The 21769-nt window shown below is 39.5% G+C and overlaps 1 protein-coding gene across 3 annotated transcripts in view; it reads left to right on the top strand.

Annotated features, from left to right (window-relative positions):
* The window catches only part of LOC117508628 (glutamate receptor ionotropic, kainate 1-like), a 185555-nt gene that overhangs the window by 112548 nt on the left and 51238 nt on the right, over positions 1–21769 (top strand). For all 3 annotated transcript variants that reach the window (XR_004560149.1, XM_034168426.1, XM_034168427.1), the window contains exons 4-7: positions 1643–1824; positions 2466–2519; positions 2753–2926; positions 13691–13834. Coding sequence is in view for 2 of the 3 variants with exons in the window: in XM_034168426.1 (XP_034024317.1) it covers positions 1643–1824; positions 2466–2519; positions 2753–2926; positions 13691–13834 (554 nt within the window). In the remaining variant the exon portion in view is untranslated. The remainder of the gene's footprint in view (positions 1–1642; positions 1825–2465; positions 2520–2752; positions 2927–13690; positions 13835–21769) is intronic.

The raw sequence follows: 21769 nt of genomic DNA on the forward strand, positions 1-21769 counted from the left end.
AAACAAAACCCGACATTATACCATAACTGATAACTAAATGATAAACAATGAAAACATAAACCGGCAGAACAAACTGGAAAAGAACTGAACGATGGCTGAAGTATGAAAAGTGAGAAAGAAACAAAGTGGTAAAGTAAAATAGAACCAAGAATAAACACATGATGAAAATAACTAATAAATCAAAGCTGGGGAAGAAGTTGAGAAAACGAAAGAAGCAAAAATAGAATCAAAGCCCTGATCAGGGTCAAAAAGTGACAGTCTTTTTCAGGGACGTCCCTGTTTATTTCAGCAAGACAATGCCAAACCACATTCTGCACACGTTACAACAGCGTGGCTTCGTAGTAAAAGAGTGCGGGTACTAGACTGGCCTGCCTGCAGTCCAGACCTGTCACCCATTGAAAATGTGTGGCGCATTATGAAGCGCAAAATATGAAAATGGAGAACCTGGACTGTTGAACAACTGAAGTCATACTTCAAGCAAGAATGGGAAAGAATTCCACCTACAAAGCTTCAACAATTAGTGTCCTCAGTTCCCAAACGCTTATTGAGTGTTGTTAGAAGGAAAGGTGATGTAACACAGTGGTAAACATACAACTGTCCCAGCTTTTTTGAAAGGTGTTGCAGGCATCCATTTCAAAATGAGCAAATATTTGCACAAAAACAATAAAGTTTATCAGTTTGAACATTAAATATCTTGTCTTTGTGGTGTATTCAATTGAATATAGGTTGAAGAGGATTTGCAAATCATTGTATTCTGTTTTTATTTACATTTTACACAACGTCCCAACTTCATTGGAATTGGGGTTCTAACAGTTTTTATAGCGTGCACTCTGATAAATGGACCAGAAAAGTCCGCAACTTTACAGCACAAAGACAGTAAAAGAGGAAATTGTACAGCTTACCTTTGATTTGGAGGTGATGATTGCATAATCCAGAGACGGAGAACTTTAAAACTGTCACGCACGTCATTGCATGACACAGAGTTAAAGAGCAGCAACTACATAAATCAGGATTTAAATGAATTAAATAAATCATCATAAATTGTAAATTTATGTAAATTTGATAGTTTAACTATTTTTATATTTATTTTGATAGTACCTGTACCTGGATGTGTTGCTGTATGTGGTTTAAAAAATGTTGAAAACATTAAACATCCAATTCAGTAGTTCAGCGCAGTTAGACCCAAAATGGTGCCATATGTTCTGAGATGACGCCACTCTCCAATCAAGGCACTCTACTCGGAGGGAGTCTCGCCTGGGGACTAATTCGGTGTCGAACCGCTATTGGCTGAAACACTGCTGGCCAAACCTTTCAGTGAAGCAACCAATGTTTTCCATTTCTTACATGATGTCTGTGTTTGTGGAATGTTTTTTGGCTACAAACCATAATACCTTTATTGAAAACTTGTGGCAACATATAATATACTGCAAAGGCACATGATAGGAACCCTTTACGTCAACTAGCACAAAATCCTAAGCCCTCGGGGTCTAAACCTACCTTTTGTTCAAAACATTCTAGGACTAATAAAGACAGCGGCCATGTGCATTACCGTATAGTTAAAAGCCCCCAGAGTACAAAAAAATAAATGTTTTTGCTGTAGGTATGTTCTTGAGTCTGAGTCACTGTTATCTTTATATTCCAGGGCTGATTCGTTTGCAAGAACTAATCAAAGCTCCATCCAGATACAGCATTAAAATTAAGATTCGTCAGTTGCCGACAGGAAGTAAAGATTCCCGCCCACTGTTGAAGGAGATGAAGAAGGGGAAGGAGTATTCTGCAATTTTTGACTGCTCTTACCAAACATTAGCAGATGTTCTAAAGCAGGTCAGTTGAATAACATAAATGACTGCTGGCATTTACTGTGTAGAATCTGTCGCTGTCCCTCAGTATTTGGTTCATAACTCACTAACTAGAACACACCATTGTGTCAGAAATCCAATCTTGTATTTTCAATGATGCATATTCGCTGTGTGATTCACTGTACTGGTTCTGCACTGCTTCCAGTCTAGTATTCACTATGTGCATGAATAGACTCATTCTGTCTTCCCTTCAGAAACCCTACTTTCATTTTCAAATCCAAGCAGACCGTATTCCCAAGTCAGACACATCCATTTAGCACCAACAAGCTGCACAGAAGATTAACTGGAATCACAGCAAACCAAGTGTAACAAAGGAAAATCCAAACTGAAAAGATGTTCCTACTAGCTTGGCTATAGGGGAATTCTCCTTTCGCTGACCTGCTAGAGCACTGGTGTTGAGAGTCTGGTGTTTGAACCCCACTGATGCCAGAAAGATATGTTGCTTGGCGACACAAGCAATAGGTGTCATAATTCAGAAAAAAAAAATGTCTTTTCATAATTCCCATGACACAAGGGTTGTTACAGTCAGGCAGTTTTAGTGAAATAAAAGTTTACTTATGCTGACTAGACTTTGTAACACATTTTTCTTTCTTTCATTCTGTTCAGATTTTATCAATGGGAATGATGACGGAATATTACCATTACTTCTTCACCACCTTGGTAAGAAACTTCCTTTTGGAACTGGACTGCAAAATATGATGACTAGTATGGTATAATGTGTGCTTGACGACACAGCAAGACCATAATGTTTATTTTATTTTTTATGTGTGTGTTCATCTGAATGTTGTCTTGCCCAGTTTGGTTTATAATAAGATTATTATATGAGTTTGCCATGTATAACTCCCTTGTTGAGTAAGGCAGTTCTACTTTTGGTTATTTTAATTCATTGACAGGACTTGTTTGCCCTTGATCTGGAACCGTATCGCTACAGTGGGGTCAACATGACGGGTTTCCGGCTCCTTAACATAGGGAACCCTCAGGTGGCTTCAGTAGTGGAAAGGTGGGCGATGGAGCGACTGCAGGCCCCTTTCAAAATGGAGACTGGGATGATGGAGGCCATGATGACAGTGAGTTTATCTTTTTCTAATTTTTGTTAACAAAGGTTCACTGGGGAGAACATAAAAGTATCAGTCCCAATGTATGTAAGGCAACTGTGCCTGTAGCAGCAGTATGCTGCTCAGTAGGACACTATACAAAATTTAAGAAATTACGGAGAACCTATATTTTGTATTCACACATCAGGATGCCCAAGGCATTCTGCACAAAATTCTACCTGAAAAGGGGGTGGGTGGATGCACGAGCATGTGGCCAATATTACATTTGTTGGAACGCTCACCCCTCCATATTGTAATTTCTCCTGGCTCTTTATGTAATTTACTGCCCCTTTCCAAGAACCAAACCATTGTATTCCTCATTTTGGATTTATTAAAGGTCACAATGAAAACTGGACCAGGACCCTCACAGACAGTGTCCATCTTATGAAAGGCCCAGAAAATGGGTCATATAACACTTTTTGTACAATGTGGCCATTTACAATGGGTGTAGTTTAGTCTCACTTTTCTAATGTTACTGGCTCTCACAGATAGGGGAAGCCTTCCCTGTATCTAAAACTTAGACATAAATGATGGAAGTAAAACTTGACTCTTGTATTTAAATGTTAAACCAGATCCCAGAGACTTCCAATCAAATAGCAAAAGCAAATACTTGATAACTAACATAAAATAAGGACTTAGCACAGATTATCATCTAACAATATATTTCAATAAAATGTCTGATTTCTTCACAAATAACTCACACGTTTAATGCCAGTTGGTGCCAGATCTGTTCCGCCTTGTGCGCAACTTCTGCAAACTCTCAGATTGACGTCATTGTCAAGCTGAGATCATGTGCAGGTGTTGCATCCACGACACCACGGAACTGCCCTGGGTCCTTGGTGGCAACTATCCAGGCAGACAACTGAGTAAAATAATTAATGAATTTAGAAAAATAAAAATCCAAATGCAAAGCAAAACTTTTTGTAAGTCACCTGGCACATTTACAGAACTCGGGAAAGGCAAGCACACACTGATGATGTTGTCATAAGTAAGATGTGGGTGTGTGAAAAAGATTGTGAAAACTCATTATTTTTTGCTTTTTATGATGTGTTGGCATCACAAAATAAATTTAACAGGGTGGGTGTTTAATCATAATAAAATATTTATTTAATTTGGGGTGGGTGTTTAAGCAAGTTTCACTTTAAAAAAAGGGGGTGGGCAGATGTTTGTTAGCAAAACGGATATTGAATCCAGTTCTTCAAAAATTGTTGCTAACAATCAAATGATCTCTGCATTCCTCTCTACCAACACACAGGCCTAAATTAAAACACATGAAACACACTTTGTACTCACATTGGTCATGTTATTGGATTCCAAAAATGTCTGCATTGCTCAAGTTATTTTTTATATCAAGTTAATTTTTAGGTTGTATAAAGATCACATTCTCGGGGGTCATTATTATCCCAGTTATCAATGTTATTTTTTGGTCTGGGGAAGGTCATGTTGCTGGCTCCTGTCAGTATGGTCCCAATAATGGTTCTAATTATTGAAATAATTTTTTTTGCTTTTGAGAAGATCACGCTGCTTCTCCCATCATTATGGTGCCAGTAATGGTCCAGATTATCAAAGCCATTGTTGGGTCCCAAGAAAACAATGTAAAAATTCAGCATGTCAGCACGTTTTGCAAACCCGTATCAGCAACAGTGAATGAAAAGTTCTGATGCAAATCCCAGTATGTTCTTTAAAAAAGAAAGAAAAAGAGAAAAATGCACTTTAAAATGGGAAGTTAAGGGAAGACACATTAGAAAATGGTCAGATTTTCTTAAATAAAATGAAAATGTTATGTTCAGATTCTTTAATATTTTGCACACTGATTGTTAGTGTGTGTTGGCCTCAGCTAAAGATTTGTAGTTCTGGATTTACTGGGTTTTGCATCTGAACCCTTTAGATAAATTTTGCACTAAAGGAATAAACAATAGACATCCCCCTTTTTTGTATGACACCATAAAATATGCACAAGTGAATTCTACAATAGGAACCCATATATTTTTGATAGTAACAATGGTTGTTTAGTCACACTGAAAAATTGGTGATGCCAGTGACCTTTTATTTTAGCCCCAAAAATCATGTAGTAATGTGTTTTAGCAGACACCTTCTGTGTTTTAATATTTGGCTGGTGATTTGATTTTTTTTTAATCATGAAATACAAAAACACGTGTACAGTGGTCCCTCGTTTATCGCGGGAGGTACGTTCTAAAAATAACCCGCAATAGGCGAAATCCACGAAGTAGTCAGCGTTATTTTTTTTTACAATTATTATAGATGTTTTAAGGCGGTAAAACCCCTCACTACACACTTTATACACTTTTCTCAAACAGGCATTAACATCATCTCACTTTTCTCTCCTGTGTAAACACTCTCTTTTTTCTTCTGGGCGAGAAGATTATAAACAGACACACGCAGAACACAATGCGCGTGCTCTCCCTTCGCTCACTACCTCCGGGGGTACGGATGCGGGACCCGCAAAGAATCCAACTCATGACCACGGAGCTCTGCTGCTGCGGATACCGAGACCATGCAGCGGGCGCTGCGGATTTTTCCGCAAGACGTCTATCCTTGCGGGCTGCCGGAGCGCTCCGCATCAAAACAGTGAGCATAGTCTCTGGACCTGATGCTGGAGTTGGCTGCAGCTCCGACACAGCAGAGAGGGGGACGGTGTGAGTGGCCCGCTGCGGCGTTTACCGAGCTTGCAGACTCAGTAAGCACATCGGAGGCAGTAAGAGCAATCCCGGTGATGCCGACTGGTGACGCGACCGGCCCGCCTGATAAGGAAGCAGAACACAATGCGCTGTTAAAAAAAAAAAAAGAAGTATGCAAATTTTGCACTAAAAAACCGCGAAACTGCGAGGCCGTGAAAGGTAAACTGCGATATAGCGAGGGACCACTGTACTGTTTAATCAGTCTAAAAAAAAATGTTCTGCCTTTCTGCCATTTTACAGACAGGGTAACTGATTAAAGGACATGTCACATGTTATTTAATGTGCCCCCCAACAACACTTATCCACACACACGTGGTCACGATTAGTGGTCCCTGATGTACTTTATTGCTAATTAAACGTCTCATTCTGCAACTCAGCAGGTGCATTTCCAGAAAATGTTTTACTCAGCATTTCTCGACATTTCTCAGCGGGTCATGTCAGTCCGAGTAAACGTAGAAACAGCACAATGGCGAACCAACCGAGTGAAATGAACCTTGCAGCATCAGATCATGAAACTACTGACCATTCATATGAAAGTGATGGCTCAGCATTCATTCACATCAGTGGACCTGTGAGCAGATGCTTGGGAAAAGTCGGGAATACATCCTTTTCAGGAGCTTCCAGATTTTCTGCCAGCTCGCAGATGTGCACAAACGTTGCGTGCTACCCAGTTCAGTGCTTTGTACAGACGGGAGATAGCCACTTCACTCTCAACTTTTAATTTTTTTGACAGAGTCTGTCAGATTTTGGATGGAGATGTGTGCTGAGTCTGCTCTCTGTACCGAAGGATGACACTGTTTTAATTCTGTTATAACTGGTGCCGTGAACGCTCACATGAATCCATCCATGACAGCCTTTTAACTGGCTGTTTGGACCTTTGGACAACACTGTTTTTACAGACTGCCTGAAAATGCAGCTGTGTTTCTTACATTGGAAAAAGTCAGGAATATGTTTATTTTAGTAGACATTGACTGTCAACCAGCTCGCAGATGTGCACAAGCATTGCGCACAACACCTGGTTCAGTGCGCTGTACAGAGAGATGATGACACACTTCACCCCCAAATCTTAATTTATTTTACCATGATTGCATCAAAATTAACACAGTTATCACTTTAACAATGAGTCATCATGACGCATTATCACACTTATACTAATCCACAGTTCCGTTCTTAACGTTAGCAACAGTTTGTCTACATTCCATTCAACAACGCGCTGGGATGTTTGCTGAGTGACATAAACTCTGTCTGAAACACCTGGAAAATTGAGTAGTAACAAGTACTTGCTGTCCGTAGCTGTTTGTTTTGTTTAGCGTACATAGTAAATTTTGCAGAGTAAAATATACTCTGCCAGGATAACATTTGGTCCCAGTCCAAATAGAGTTAAACTCCGTTATAGAGTGAAATCTGCTCTACCGTCTTGTGAAATCATGTTTTTCAGCTCCAGTAACAGTCATTCACACCATGATAGAGTTGATTTTACCCCATGATAGAATTGATTTAGCACTGTGATAGAGTATATTTAACTCTATTTGGACTGGAAAAAAAAAATTATTATTATTTTAATTAAAGGCAACATGTCCTTTAATTTAAAAAAATAATCAACAGCGTCGTCCATAATGAAAAAAAAAAATTCAACACAACCATTGCCCATACTTTTTCTAGATATGTAAATAGGTGCATAATAGGCCAGTTGCATACAGCTTGGTGAATATCCAGCTAAATTTATGTCCACACAGAACCCAAAATACTATTGTTTCAACCTAATTCATAAAGCTGTGTGTACACACAGGTCTGTTTTCAAGTCTCTGTCAGTGTGAGACCATATATGCTCATGCACGTGCAGGACCCCCACCCCCACAGTTAGTATAAATGCTGGCTGAGAGATCATTTAATGATATGTTTGCACATGAAAACCTGTGTGAACACCAGTCTGTCAGTGAAAAGAGGTAGAGGCACACAGTTTGACAGAATCAGGTGATGTTGTAAACAGCAGTGATGTTTGATTTTGATCACAGACCTTTGATCAGTATTCTGGATCAATAGACTGCATGTTTTTATAACACCCTGATCTCATTAATGACTGTTGCAATAAAAGCTGTGACCTGTCATGTGTGGGTCTGGCAGCACCACAGCAGCGACATAATAACCATTTTACAAGTTTGTGTCTTTTTAGAACCAATATAGTCCTTCATTAATTATCTTCAAATGCATCAGCTACAGTTTTACTGTAACTCAGTTTTCACTGTCATCTCAAACCTTTGCAGTAAGAGACATGAAGGAAAGCATCAGAGCACAGTAAATATCATTAATAATAACAAACTGAGCGAATGGTCATTCTAATTTTTTTTAAACATGATCTGAAATAGGGCAGCATGGTGGTTAATATCAATTTAATTCAATTTCAATTTATTTTCATTTATCTAGTGCCAAATCACAACAAGGTTGCCTCAAGGCGCTTCGAACAAGTAAGGTCTGACCTTACCAACCCCCAGAGCAACAGTGATAAGGAAAAACTCCCTCTGAGGAAGAAACCTTAAGCAGACCAGACTCAAAGGGGGACCCTCTGTTTGGGCCATGCTACCTATACAAATTACAAAACAATTCACAAAACATACAGGAAATGTTGTCGGAGCACAGGACGGTTTCAGGAACAGATACCACACCGATCTCTGGGTGTGGTATCTGTTGCCAGAAGGTTAGCACTGTTGCCTCACACCGAGAAGGTCCTGGGATCATTTCCCCAGTTGGTCCTTTCTGTGTGCTGTTTGCATGTTCTCCCCATGTTCATGTGGGCTCCTCCCACTTTCAGAGACATGCAGGTTAGGGGAACTGGGAACTTTAAATTGACCGTTGGTGTGCATGTGTCAAATGTATATGTGTTGTCTTTAATTCTGATGTGTGCCATTATTACGGTAAACAAGTAATAATTGTGGATTAATTGCTGTATCTTGTCTGTGGCAATTTGAGTGTGGACGCAATCTCGTTGTTGTTGTACTTGTAATGACAGTGACAATAAATCTCATCCATCCATCCATCCATCCATGTTTGTGGCCCTGCAATAGACTGGTGTCCTATCCAGGGTGAAACCTGCTTCTTAACCCCTGACTACTGGGAAAAGACCCCCCCGACACTTGATTTGAGTGAGCAGTTATAGTGAATGAATAATCAGTTGTGCACACGGTAACAAATCTTATACGCAAAATAGGCAGAGAGACAGTTCATGCAGAGGAGAGTCTTTAATCTTGTAAATCTTGTTTGCATGTTCTCCACTTTTACGTTACTGTGTGCGATTTTTTTTATATCTTTTTTATGACCCTCAATGTGCAAGAAGTCACCAAGACATCCATGTGAACTCTGAAGGAGTTATAGGCTTCTGTGGTTGTGATTGACAAAACTGCATTGCACATCTTTTGTCTGTTGCTTCACCAGTTACACAGCTTCAGGTTTGAGAGTCAAAGAGAAGAATTTTCTTGAAAAGAAGACATGAAAAATCTGCTACAGTTTGCCAGAAGGCACATGGGAGACTCAAATTTAGATTTTGATCTGTTTTATTGCATGAAAATTCTTCAGTAGTTCCTTCTTTGACAGTCATTCATCTTTTGAGAACTGCCTCCTGACAAATTCACCATACAGTACCATGCTGTTTGAAGTCCAAAACATATTTGGTGACTTACAAATGTTCATGTATTCATCTCTGACATTTTTAAAGAAAACCGGCTCCAATAGTGAGGATTTGTATGAAATAAAATGCCTAATATTCAGTTTGTCCAATTACTTGTGGCCTCTGAAACTGAGGGACGGCACAAACAAACGGCTGTAATTACAATATGGTTAATGTGATATTTTTGTTAAACCCCTTGAATTTAAGTGGAATCATGTCATAAAAAAGGCTTGCAATTTTTTATGATTAGTTTATCGATACTTTATGAATCATTCATAACCTATGATAAACTCACGACAAGAAAGATTGCTTGCCCTATAGCGAGCATATTTCTATCATCAGTTGTACAGCTTCATGATGAAGTGGTACAGTGGAGGGTTTTCTTAAAAAGAAGACTTGAAGGTTTAGCTACTTGTACAAACCGCCAGATGGTACATCTGAGATGCAAGCCTAGATCTGATCTGTTTTGGTGAGAGTATCCTTCTCCGCTGTACTCCACTATGAAGCTAAGAGTGGTGATGCAAAATGCAACATTTGCACTGTGCACAATTTCTCCAATCACAGCCACATAATACCCCCGTCACACATAGCCAGAATCACACAGAATGGCGTCAGAATGACAAATTGGCGCACATCCGAAAAGTGTCAGATTTCAGTCCCAAAACATTCTGACAGCCATCTGCGGAGGTCCACACAGTTGGTCAAAATCGTCCGGCAGCCCCGATTGTGATGCACATGTTCAAAACCCTCCCATGTGCAATCTGAGCACCATCTGACCGCACATTACATATTCTGATGGCGGCAAAGCAGTATCCGAAACGAATTGAGCGCATACAAGGGTACCTCGAGATTGAACTGGCATGCCTGCCCTCCCCCCCCCCCCCCCCCCCCGGAACGCAAAGGACTGTTGAAATGTATGTGGCACAGTTCATCATGATAATAATTATGAATCATTATCATGTGCAATGAATGTGAACAGCAGCTATCAAAACAAAAGCACATCGCGCTACTGTGCGCACACAGTAGGCTGCAGGCTGTTATATCCACAATAGACCTTACAGTACAGCTATTTGTCCATTCCTTCCCATGGGCAATGTAAATAATGTGAATATTGTCTCCATCATAAATGTATTCAACACAGGCAGCACACACGCACACACGTGCTCGTGAGGAACACAGCGCTGCCTCTCACGCTGATCTCATGTTTGTCATCCAGACGTTTGGACATGGGGCAGTCTTCAGTGCCTTTTATGGCCATCTGATGGCAGTCTGTGTCATCTACCTGTAGTCTACATGCGCTTTAGATGCCATCGTGCAGGTGTGGACGAGGTTCTCCGGATGTGTTCTGACACTGCTGACCACGCCTCTTTTCCTCACAACTGCGTTGGATTATGGCAATATTTGCTGTGCTGGGCTGGTTCCTGCACATTCTTGCTATGTGTGATGGGGGCTTAAGCCTATAGTTTCTCCTGGGTTGTCTGAGTGTCTTGGTGGCTTTCCTCACTCTTCTCCTTGCACAATCACTCAGTTTTTGAGAACTGTCTACTCCACACAGATTTACCATAAAGTGTCATACTGTTTGCATTTCTTTGTAATTGATGTAAATAAAGTTCAAGACATATTCATTGGCAGTTTTACCATCAGAGAGCCTCGTCCATAATGACCACAAAAGACTCCAAGCTGCCAATGATATTAAAGGGGGCAGTACACGGTATAAAGAACACGGGTGTGTAAACTTTTGATCAGGGTCATTTGGGTAGTTTCTGTTATCATTATGATTTAAAAAGAGTAAACACAGTTGTTTGACAATAAATGGCTTCACTCAACCACTAACCATGAGTGGGGGAAAAAGTATTTATGTTCATTCAATCACATTCTCTGAATAATGGCCAAAAAAAAAAAGAAAGAAAGAAAAAAAATTCTGCCAGGGTATATAAACTTCTGAGCACAACTGTAACACCAGATTTGGATTCAGTGCCCCCAAATTGCCCAAAATCCGTTGAAAAACTCCATGCAAGAAAAATTGTGTTGACCAGTGTTAGAAATAATTGATAAATCCTTTATGAAAGTAGTCTTTGGTAATTGGTACCATTAAGGCTGACAGTCTACAATACAAGCACATCTTGATTGTTTCACTTCAATTCCATTATAGATGGTGTACTTCTTTTCATTATACTATATTACAAGGAAAAATACACTGAAACTTACATCTATATTATAATAATCAAGCGGCCTCTGTGTGCGTGCGTGTGTATGGCTTCAATCATGGCAAAACTGGGGAAAGCTAACATTTGCAGTTTTTGGTATGCTTATGTATTTTAGGTCAGGGATGAACACTGCGAAAACAGAAAATTAATAGGACAAAGATTTTTTTGAAAAATTAACAATTTTAGCTAACCAGTAAACAATGGACAGTGTGCAGCAATTCACTATGGAATTTCAGGGTTTTAAATGTTATTGTGGTTCATGTTAATTTAACAGTGTTGTTAGTGTTATTGATTTATTGTGTTTTTGTAGTTCATTTGGTTTAGTCAGTTTAGTTAAGTGTCATGTTGGTATCATGAGTGAAATGTGTATTGCTTTAAATGTCTTCCACCACTGTCACTCTGTCAAATTAAAAGCACCTGCTTTCAGCAGATTGCAGAAAAGACAGCTGTTCATGCATGTGTGCATGCATGCAATTTTGATCACACACAAACTGTGGAAAGCTGACGTGTGCCATTTGGTATGTTTATGTATTTTGGGTCAAGGATGAACAGCACCAAAACCAAATGTTGATAAGATTAATATTTTCAGAGAAGCTCCATATATTTGCTAACAACACTGAACAATGGACATTGATATTTACATTCTGGACTCACATGCCAGTCCAACAGGGGGTGGTAAATCATCTATATATTAAAAGCGTGAGTGTGTGTGGGGGATTTTATTTTGTAAGTTCAGTGTAAGTACATAATTGTGAATACATTAAAAATACATAGATGACAAGAAAATGAAAACACTTTTTTCCATTGTGGTCCATTTGACAATCAAATCCCAAAATAGAAGTAAAAATAAAGTAATAATAATAATAATAATATAATAATAATAATATAATAATATAATAATAATAATAATAATAATAATAGTGTGTATATGATAACAAGAAGCTAAACAATATCTAAATACATTAAGACAGTAAATTAACATTAAAAAATGACATGAAATTAACAAGACATAAAAGGGTGATTCTTAGACTATGGGCACTTATTATGTCCTTTGATCATATTGTATGAAAAACAGAAAAAAAGGGGAGATTTCACACTTTTATAGTTATCTTTACAATGAAAGTGTGTTAAGAAATTTGTTCTAGTAGTCTATGATGACTTTTTCACCTTTTTTCAGCATCATTATATGCAAATATTGCCGTTTTGTGCTTGTCCCACACCCAGACTTTTGATCTTCAATGATAAAAATGAATGGTAAAGAAACGTTTTTTTCTAATGTTTTAAAATATCTCTGAATAAAATATCAGTAAAATAATCAAAACATAATTGGGGTATTCAATGTCATACAACTGTTGTGATTTTTTTAAACAAAATGTAGTTGTCCCACACTATTGCCGTAATTTCCACCACAACACTGTAATGTCCCTTTAAACAGTTTGTATGAAAGATTGTTTGGGTAGTTTCTATGGAGATAAACAGTGACATCAGAGCACATGTATATAACACCAAATCACAACAAACAGTTGCCCCAAGGCGCTTTATATTGTAAGTTAATGGTGTGGTGGAAATTACATTTACAAGGCCAATAGTGCCCGTAGTTAAAGAATCACCCAAAAGGGTTGATTTCTTCAAAAAGTGTTGAGATCTAAGGTTCTAAAAACATTCTGAACTCACACGCTATTCCAACTCATTGTGGAAACTTTGCACAATTTATTACCACCCTTGAAAATTTTCAGCTACCTATTTTATAAACACTACTCAATGTAGAGCCCGTGGATCCCCACAGGCAACACACTAGTATAATATTTATTTATATAATGCCAACATTACATATTTCAATGAACCTAAGACCTTCATTATCAAACATGCAAGTTATTGACTATTTTGCGGCTACATTACACAAATTTATTGCAACTCCAAACACTTCAAAATCAGTCCACCAAGGAGTTTTCAGATTGTGCATTCAGACAGCGAGATACTTTGAATAAAATCAGACACATTGTGCTCAGTAAGGCTGAGTGTAATTTGTAAAAAAGCAGCCTGTGTTTTTGGCTCCTACATGATGGTGCGTGTCTCTCAACAGTCCTGATGTGATAAGTGCGTGTTAGTGGCTGACGTGTGGTTTGTGGTCTTTGTGATGGACGGTAACGTCTGTATGTGCCTCCTTCAGACTGAAGCAGCGCTGATGTACGACGCCGTCTTCTTGGCAGCCACGGCCTCACAACGCGCCTCCCAGATCACTGTCAGCTCCCTTCAGTGCCACCGACATAAACCCTGGCGCTTTGGATCACGCTTCATGAGCCTCCTCAAAGACGTGAGTCCAGTTTATGAATGTGCGACAGCCTTTCCGCCTGCTCCATCCATCGTTTCACAGCCTACTGGCTATTTCATTTCCTTGGGTGTAGAAGCAGAAACAATAGCTGGAGATGTGCTGTGATGGAGTAATGTGTTTGACCATTATATCAAACATGCTTTTCTCAAAAGATGGGGACTGATGTCATGCATGCTGTAGGATTCATAGGTTAGTGGGGTGTTAAATTGCTTAAGAAAATGGACTCTGATGTGTGTGCTGTTGCACGATTAAGTGCAAACAACATAAAATTATACGCTTCAAACTACTTAATATTAAAATATCCAAGTTTAAACACTGACTCTGGTTATTCAGTGGACTTTTTTTTGTTAATACAGGTTAACACAATTAACTGATGGCAGTGGAAAATTGATTTAAAGGTGACAGATAGAACTATATCAATACAACATCCCCTGAATTGATGTAAATGTACTATGAACTAGTCAACGGATCAGTTTTGACATTAGAAAACGGTTGATTTAAGCTTGTTTTGTTCATACTTCTGCATCTTCAAACTTGTAAAAGTTAAAAGTCATCTTGAGGTTCTCAAGAGACTGGTCACTCAGAGGAACATTAGTTTCAGTTTTTGAAGTAAAACAAAATAACATATCTGATAGTTGTACATGTTATAATGGATAAATGGATCAGTTTGAACTTTACATTTGATTCACACTGGTTTGATCATACGGTCATTCCATTTCAGAATGGGGACTGTTATGCTATGCTATGGTAACAATAGCTGTATTCTTCTTCAGAGCTTCTTCTATGCTGTGCTTTATGCTAGTGTATATGGTACTGCCCCCAGTGGTGAACGAAAGGCAGCAGAGGCAGCAACAGCATATATATTCATTCATTCGTTCATTTTATGCCACTTATCCAGGTCCTGGATAAACGGCATACCAAGCAGCTCAATCCACACTTCCCTATCCTCAGACAAGTCTTATAACACTTCCCCGGGGATTGCAAGGTGTCCCCAAGATAGTTGTGAAATATAATCCCTCCAACATTTCCTGGGTCTTCCGCAGGGCCTCCTCTCAATTGAACGTGCTTGGAAGACCTCCCTTGGGAGACAACCAAGGGGCTTCCTCACCAGGTACCATAACCACCTCAGCTGGCTCCATTTGATGTAAAGAAGTACCGGTTCTACTCCTAATCCCTCCCAGATAGTCAAACTTCTCACCCTGTCCAGGAGTGTAAGCCTAGATACCGGACGGAGGAATCTCATTTCTGCCAATCTTCTGCATATTTTTTAAGTCATTACCCAAAGTTCATGACCATATGTGAGGATATGAGCATAAATTGACTGGTAAATTGGGAGCCTACCCTTCTGGATCAGCTCCTTCTTCACCACGATGCCCATAAAACATCAGACACCGCCCCAGTCCGCCTATCAGTCTCACTCTTCAACTCACCCCCACACATAAACAATATCCCCAGATACTTAAACTCCTTCACCTGGGGCAATAACTCTCCCCTGATCCAGAGGGGACAAGCCACCATTTTCCGACAGAGGACCATGCACAACAAATTTTGCAGTGTAAAATGCACTCTACAGGGACTACAATGGATCCCACTCCACAATGAAAAAAGAGAATGTTTGAAAAAAGTGTTACTATTTGTAAAAACCTGAATGAATTAAGTTGTTTGAACTTAAGTTTGAAAGTTAAATCAACTCTAATTTACAAACTTAAGATCAAGCAACTTAATTCATTCAGGTTTTTACAAATTGTAACACTTTTTTTTTTTACGTTGGTTCAAACATTCTCTTTTTTCAATGCAACAAGAGTTAAACTCTTTTATAGTATGAAATCAGCTCTATCGTTTTGTCAAATTAAGTTTTACAACTCCAATAAGAGTCATTCACAGCATGATAGAGTTGATTTAACACTGTGATAGAGTTTATTTAACTGTATTTGGAGTGGGAGCAAATGTAGTTCCAGTGTCGTTGACCGAGCGCCACAGCAGCACATCTGAGACTGACTCTCTACACCCAAAGCGATCAAAGCAATAATGTGATTATTAACCATCAGATGACAAAGTAAAACAGCTTAAATCATTCTAAAGTCAGTTTTAAGCAGAAACAAGGTGACGGTGAAACACTGCTGACGCTCTGAAATGGTATAGGTGCAGCAGCATGTCAGACTCAGCCATGCTGCTGTAGTGCGCTGATGGCTTCCCCTGTCTTTTATTATGAAATAATGCTGAATTTATGTGGAAATGATTATTATACAAAAGCTTCAGATATCTGTCAGACTTCACAACCAACACTACTCCCAGTAGATCACTCAAATCATTAATATAATTCTAGGAACAATTTTTCAGCCATTTGCAGTACTGCATATTCTGTGCAATAATACTTCATACATCACGTGAACACTCGTGTGATATTACGAAACATTATTTCTGCTTGTATATAGGGTAATCTATTCTACTGTACATATTCTTATTCCACACAGAACTGGACTTCTGTATTTTGGTAATTATTTTTCCTCTACCTTATTTTTGCAGACTTGCACTGTTGTTCTGTGACTGTCCCTGTGCTGCCGTAACATTGTAAATTTCCTCATTGTGGGACTATTAAATTATTGTCTTATCTTATCTTATCTTATCCTATCTATCTATCTGTCTAGTGTGTGTGTGTGTGTGTGTTGTATAGTTATCCTTGAACTCTCATGTTATTGAAAATAAAAATTCTGTTTCTTCATTGCACTTCCTAATTAGATGTTTCTTTGACAAATGAGATTTTTTTTTGTTGTTGCATGGAAAGACAGAGTATTGTGGTGTACAGGTGGCACTAAAGAGCCCACAGAGTAGAATGAGCATACAGGAATGTTTCTGTGTAGGCTGTCAGTTGTCCAGGTGGTTTCCATAGTAGAGAAGCTTGAATCTTCGACTGGACTAGGTTGCTTGACGTGAGGACGTTTCGCTTCAAATCACAGAAGCTTCCTCAGCTAAAATTCTTGCTCTGGTAGTCTGACTTGACAAGAGTCAAGACAGAAGTCAGACTACCAGAGCAAGAATTTTAGCTGAGGAAGCTTCTGTGATTTGAAGCGAAACGTCCTCACGTCAAGCAACCCAGTCCAGTCGAAGATTCAAGCTTCTCTACTATGAGCATACAGGAACTATTTTTTTTGTAATCAGACATGATCAAAACAAATTGAGGTGTACAATATATTTTTCCCACTGGTGTATTCTGTTTTATAAAGTAATAGTAGACATATATGACATTTACTGTGGATTCATTTGATGTCCTCCTAACTACCAGGTATAGCCTCCTGACTACTAGGAAGGTAGTCAGGAGGATATACCAACTGTTGGCTGAGAGATGTTTATGTGGGTAGCGTAGATTTTGTTTTTATCCTGATTACAGTTTCCTGGTTTGTGAGACAGATAACTGCAAATATCAGGATTGTTCATATTGTCCTCCAAGCACATCCAACATGGGGAGCTTGTTCTTGAAACATTAAATAAATTACTAGGCAAACATCCAAGATGGCAGCCATTTTCCAACATGGCTGCAGCTTCTGGTTTGAAATGTCATTAATTTTGATAATATGGAGCAAATTTCATGATTTTTACATCAATGTATATGTGTTTTAGTGTGTATATTGCAATTTTCCATGTTTCAGCATGTCTACAAACTACCCAAAGATTCATTTGTTCATTCCATTTTCTGCCGCTTATCCAGGTCTGGGTTGCAATGGCAAGAGACTAAGCAACTCATTCTACACTTCCCTATCATCGGTCAAGTTCTCTAACACTTCCTGGGGGATCCCGGGGCGTTCCCAAGCCAGCTGTAAAATATAATACTTACAGCGTGTCCTGGGTCTTCCCCAAGGCTTCCTCTCAGTTGGATGTGCCTGGAAGACCTCCCTAGGGATGACCGGGGGCGTCCTCACCGCTCCAAGTCCCTCCCAGATAGTCGAACTTCTGACCCTGTCCCGGAGTGTAAGGCCAGATATCCAAAGGAGGAATCTCATTTCCACTGATTGTATCTCTGACTTTATTCTTTCAGTCATTACCCAAAGTTTATGACCACAGGTGATAGGGGTGTCACAATACAATTTGTACTGAACAGTATGATACAAGCACAACAGTTCAATGCACAGAACTATAGGCAGAATACATGGTACAACTCTGCACAGTACAAGTATACACTCATGGGTATTTGTTTCCATAAGTCACCAACATTTTAGCAAGCTGCACAGCTCATGTCCATAAACTGCATGCCTCTAGTCTTCTGCTCTGTGCAGGAGGTGGGGTCAGCCTGCTCTCTGTGTGTGAGGCGAGCCGAAGAAACAGCCAGCCATCCATTTGAAGCAAGTGACTGCATTATTCCACCCAGAAACTTTGGAAGAATAAATGGAATTGGTTAATTTACCTTTTTAATCCTGAAATATGGATCTAAAAGTGAATACGTACTGATCCGCATTTGTGTTGGATCACCTCATGAGATTAGTCTGCTGCAAGTCACCAATTTATGACAAAAGTTGTTTCATATGAATTAGTGTAAATTTGTACAAATGAGATGGCCACTGACTGTACAGAGTGAGGTTTTATGAGATGTCATTTGTGCAAAAATCAAACTTAAAATGGCCAACAATTTGAAGGCAGTCTGGCTCGACATGTCGTGCGACATAAAAACAAATAAACAAAAAAAACAACATGCTGCACAATAAATTCTTCCAACGCTAACAACAAGAGCTGCAGTGCAATTAAAAACTATTTAATGAAAAAGAAAGTTTACATTTACTTTGTCTCAAATTGCTAAAGTTTCTGATGCAGCTCTCTGCTGCTCATAGATTAAAGCTACTGCGTGTAGGTTTTGGACAGCAAAAGATAAGTCTATCCAATATTAGTATATTTTTATCCTTTTAAACATTATTTATGAACTATTAGGGCTGAAACGATTAGTCGAGTAACTCAAATAATTTGATTACAAAAAGTTCAAATTCTGTGCCTCAAAGCTCCGTTTGACATTGTAGTACATATGCCAGGCCTGTGTGTGGTGCTGCAACGTACCCAGAAAAAAGAAGATTGGAGCATGCATACAAGTCGTGTAAGAGCTAACCTGTAGCACCAAAAGCTATTGCTTTCCAACACGACACAAAAGAGTAAAATAAAACCTTTTAAGAGAAAGCAGATCCACGCTTATTATCTGAAATAGACTTACTGCGCATTTAAAGCGAAACTGACTCCAAATATGACTAAATGAAGTACTTTATTTTTGGAAATGCACTCCGTTCTCAAAAAGGTATATGTAAAGCAAAGGGCACTCACCTCTGCAGACGTACAGTGGAATGCACTGCTGCCTTGTCAGGGCTTGTAACATCAGATCTTAAAGTCTGGACTCCGTTGTATGTGCCCCCCCCCCCCCCCCCCCCCCCCCCCCAAAAAAAAAAATTTGCCAGTACTCACAAACATACTTAAACATCCCTTGTTTATCATCTGTAGGCCCAGAGATTTTTGTTTCTGCTGCCTGCCCTGTCCTCTTTGCAAAACATGTTAATTCCTCTCCATATACTAACATTTGGAGAGGAATTAACATGCAGCTGAAGTGAAACTGTCTGAGCCTTCAAGTGTGAAATGGCACATTCCAAAGAAACAATAGGCTGCTTTTCTCTGCTGAAACCTGTGTCCAGGCCACATTCCTCTGTCATGTCTGATTGAGCCTGAGTGCTGGAGTTCACATCTCAGTTTGTCTGCCACCATTAGTTTCCACTGCTCCTGCAACATTATTCATTTTTCAGTCAATTTCACTGAGGTCATATCTTATTTCATGTACTAAGAGTAACCATTTTTCATTTTTATCATTTGATCCGAGATACTTTTTCTATTTGTCATTAAAAAAAAACACTTATTTTAATAATTGTCATTTTAAGAAGGGCAGAAGTATTTCTGAAGAAAATCCTTCGTGAATGGTAATTTGGTTGTAGGCTAAACACCATTTACAATGATAATTTACTGTACTAAGCTCACAATGTCATAGAACTGGGATTAGCAACCCCCCCCCCCCCCCAACACAAAAACATTTCATCTTGGAATAACAACAAACAGAAGATGTAACTTCAGGAAGAAAACAAAATTTTATTTCTCCCCAAGAAAAGGCTTGTTACATATAGAGGCTATACAAATCACACAAATGTAGCATAAAGTTGTCATAACTAGCAGTTTCCACATTCCCAAAGTGCGTCTTTCTTCTATTTGCCACAGGTGTATTTTCGGCAGTGTACACAACATTCAGTACTTCTGTTATTATTGCTGCTGTTTGCGCTCTTCCCCTAGTGCCGTTTCCTGCAAATGTCTGTTTTGTTCCTCGGTGAGCTCCAGCATGAATAATTGCCGATTTTCTTTTGATCCTGTACATGCTGTATATAAAATGTGCATTTGTGGCAGCCATGTCCAACAGGTTGTAAAACAGCCATGGGCCATCTCCGTGTTCCTGCATGCACGGAGTAGTTGCGTAATTTCTGGGCTATGACATCAACACTGCATTTGAAATAGTTGTAATCAACAACAGTGTTCGGTTTTTGTTTTCAGGTGTTCACAATTTACACTTTGTGATGCATGGTGCTCAGAAGACAGACAGATTTCTTTTTTTTTGTTGTTGTTGTATACCTGTGTTGAGTACAACTGGTGACCTGAAGTTTCCTTGACAGTTGCTGGTAGCTCTCAATGATTTTTATTGATGTGGCAAGCAGAGTTGTTTTTCGTTGAAGAAGCCTGTTTGCCAAAGACAGAGAGATGAAGAAATTGTCCATAGTTACAATCCTTTCCTGGTCCATAAATGGTTCCATCAACCTCAAAACAACATTCTCTGACAGCCTGTCTCCTGCCGGAACGAGTGGGATCTTTTCTCAAGGAAGGAATGGCATTACACATGTATTTCCAGATGTCCAGATCTGTTGCAGTCCAAAACTTGATTCCAAACTTGTTAGGCTTGGATGCAGTGTACTGCAGAAAGGGACAACGAACCTTTGATGGAAATAACTGCTCATCCATGGTAATATGCTGCCCTGGAGTGTAGGATGACACACACTTCTGAACAAACCTCTGCCAGATGTCAGAAATTGCTGCACATTTGTCCGTTTGTAAGCGTTCCTTGTGGGTGTCCTTGTTGTCGAACCGAAGGCACCACTTTATTTCAAGAAACCGGTTACGGGGCATTATGGCTTTGATATCTGGGTTGCCGAATCTGTTGGCCCGCATGAGTGGCATGGCACCAACGTAGCCCTTGGCAGCCCTTCGGAAAAAAAGGATTGCAAGGAATGCCATCCACTCATAGACGCTCAACTGACAGCTGGGGTTACACCAAACACAGGACGCTTTGAAGGCGAGTCGTGATTTCGCAAACTCTGTTGGCCCTCTAGATCCACTGAATGCTGTCTGTGGAGTTTCATGAGCAGAATAGTCTCCAACATTGCAGTGGAACCACAGAGTGCCATCTTTTGCCTTCTCAAGTGTTAATTGGCACATTCCAAAGAAACAATAGGCTGCTTTTCTCTGCTGAAACCTGTGTCAGCCTGCATATGTTGTTACATATGGAGGCTATACAAAGCACACAGGGTCTCAGCTCATTTATATAATAAAGGGAGGAGGTTAGTCATATGCTAAACGTTGGGGGGGTTTCACTGCAGACTAAAGTCTGCTCTCTGGTCCTGCTCGTGTTATTGTTTCAGCATTCTAAATAGACAGCCCAGTACACACCGGGTGCAACTACGGGACTCAGGACCTTGCCCAAGGGCCCTTAGTGATTTTCTGGTCAGGCTGGGATTTGATCCAAGAATCCTCTGGTCTCAAGCTCAGCCACTAGACCATCACCTCCCCTAAAAAATAATTACCCAGGAAAACAGAAAGGGATACACTAAATTTGACAATCTGCATGGTGGTGCAACGACA

This window comes from Thalassophryne amazonica, chromosome 4 (assembly GCF_902500255.1).
Source record: "Thalassophryne amazonica chromosome 4, fThaAma1.1, whole genome shotgun sequence".
NCBI classification, from domain to species: Eukaryota; Metazoa; Chordata; class Actinopteri; order Batrachoidiformes; family Batrachoididae; genus Thalassophryne; species Thalassophryne amazonica.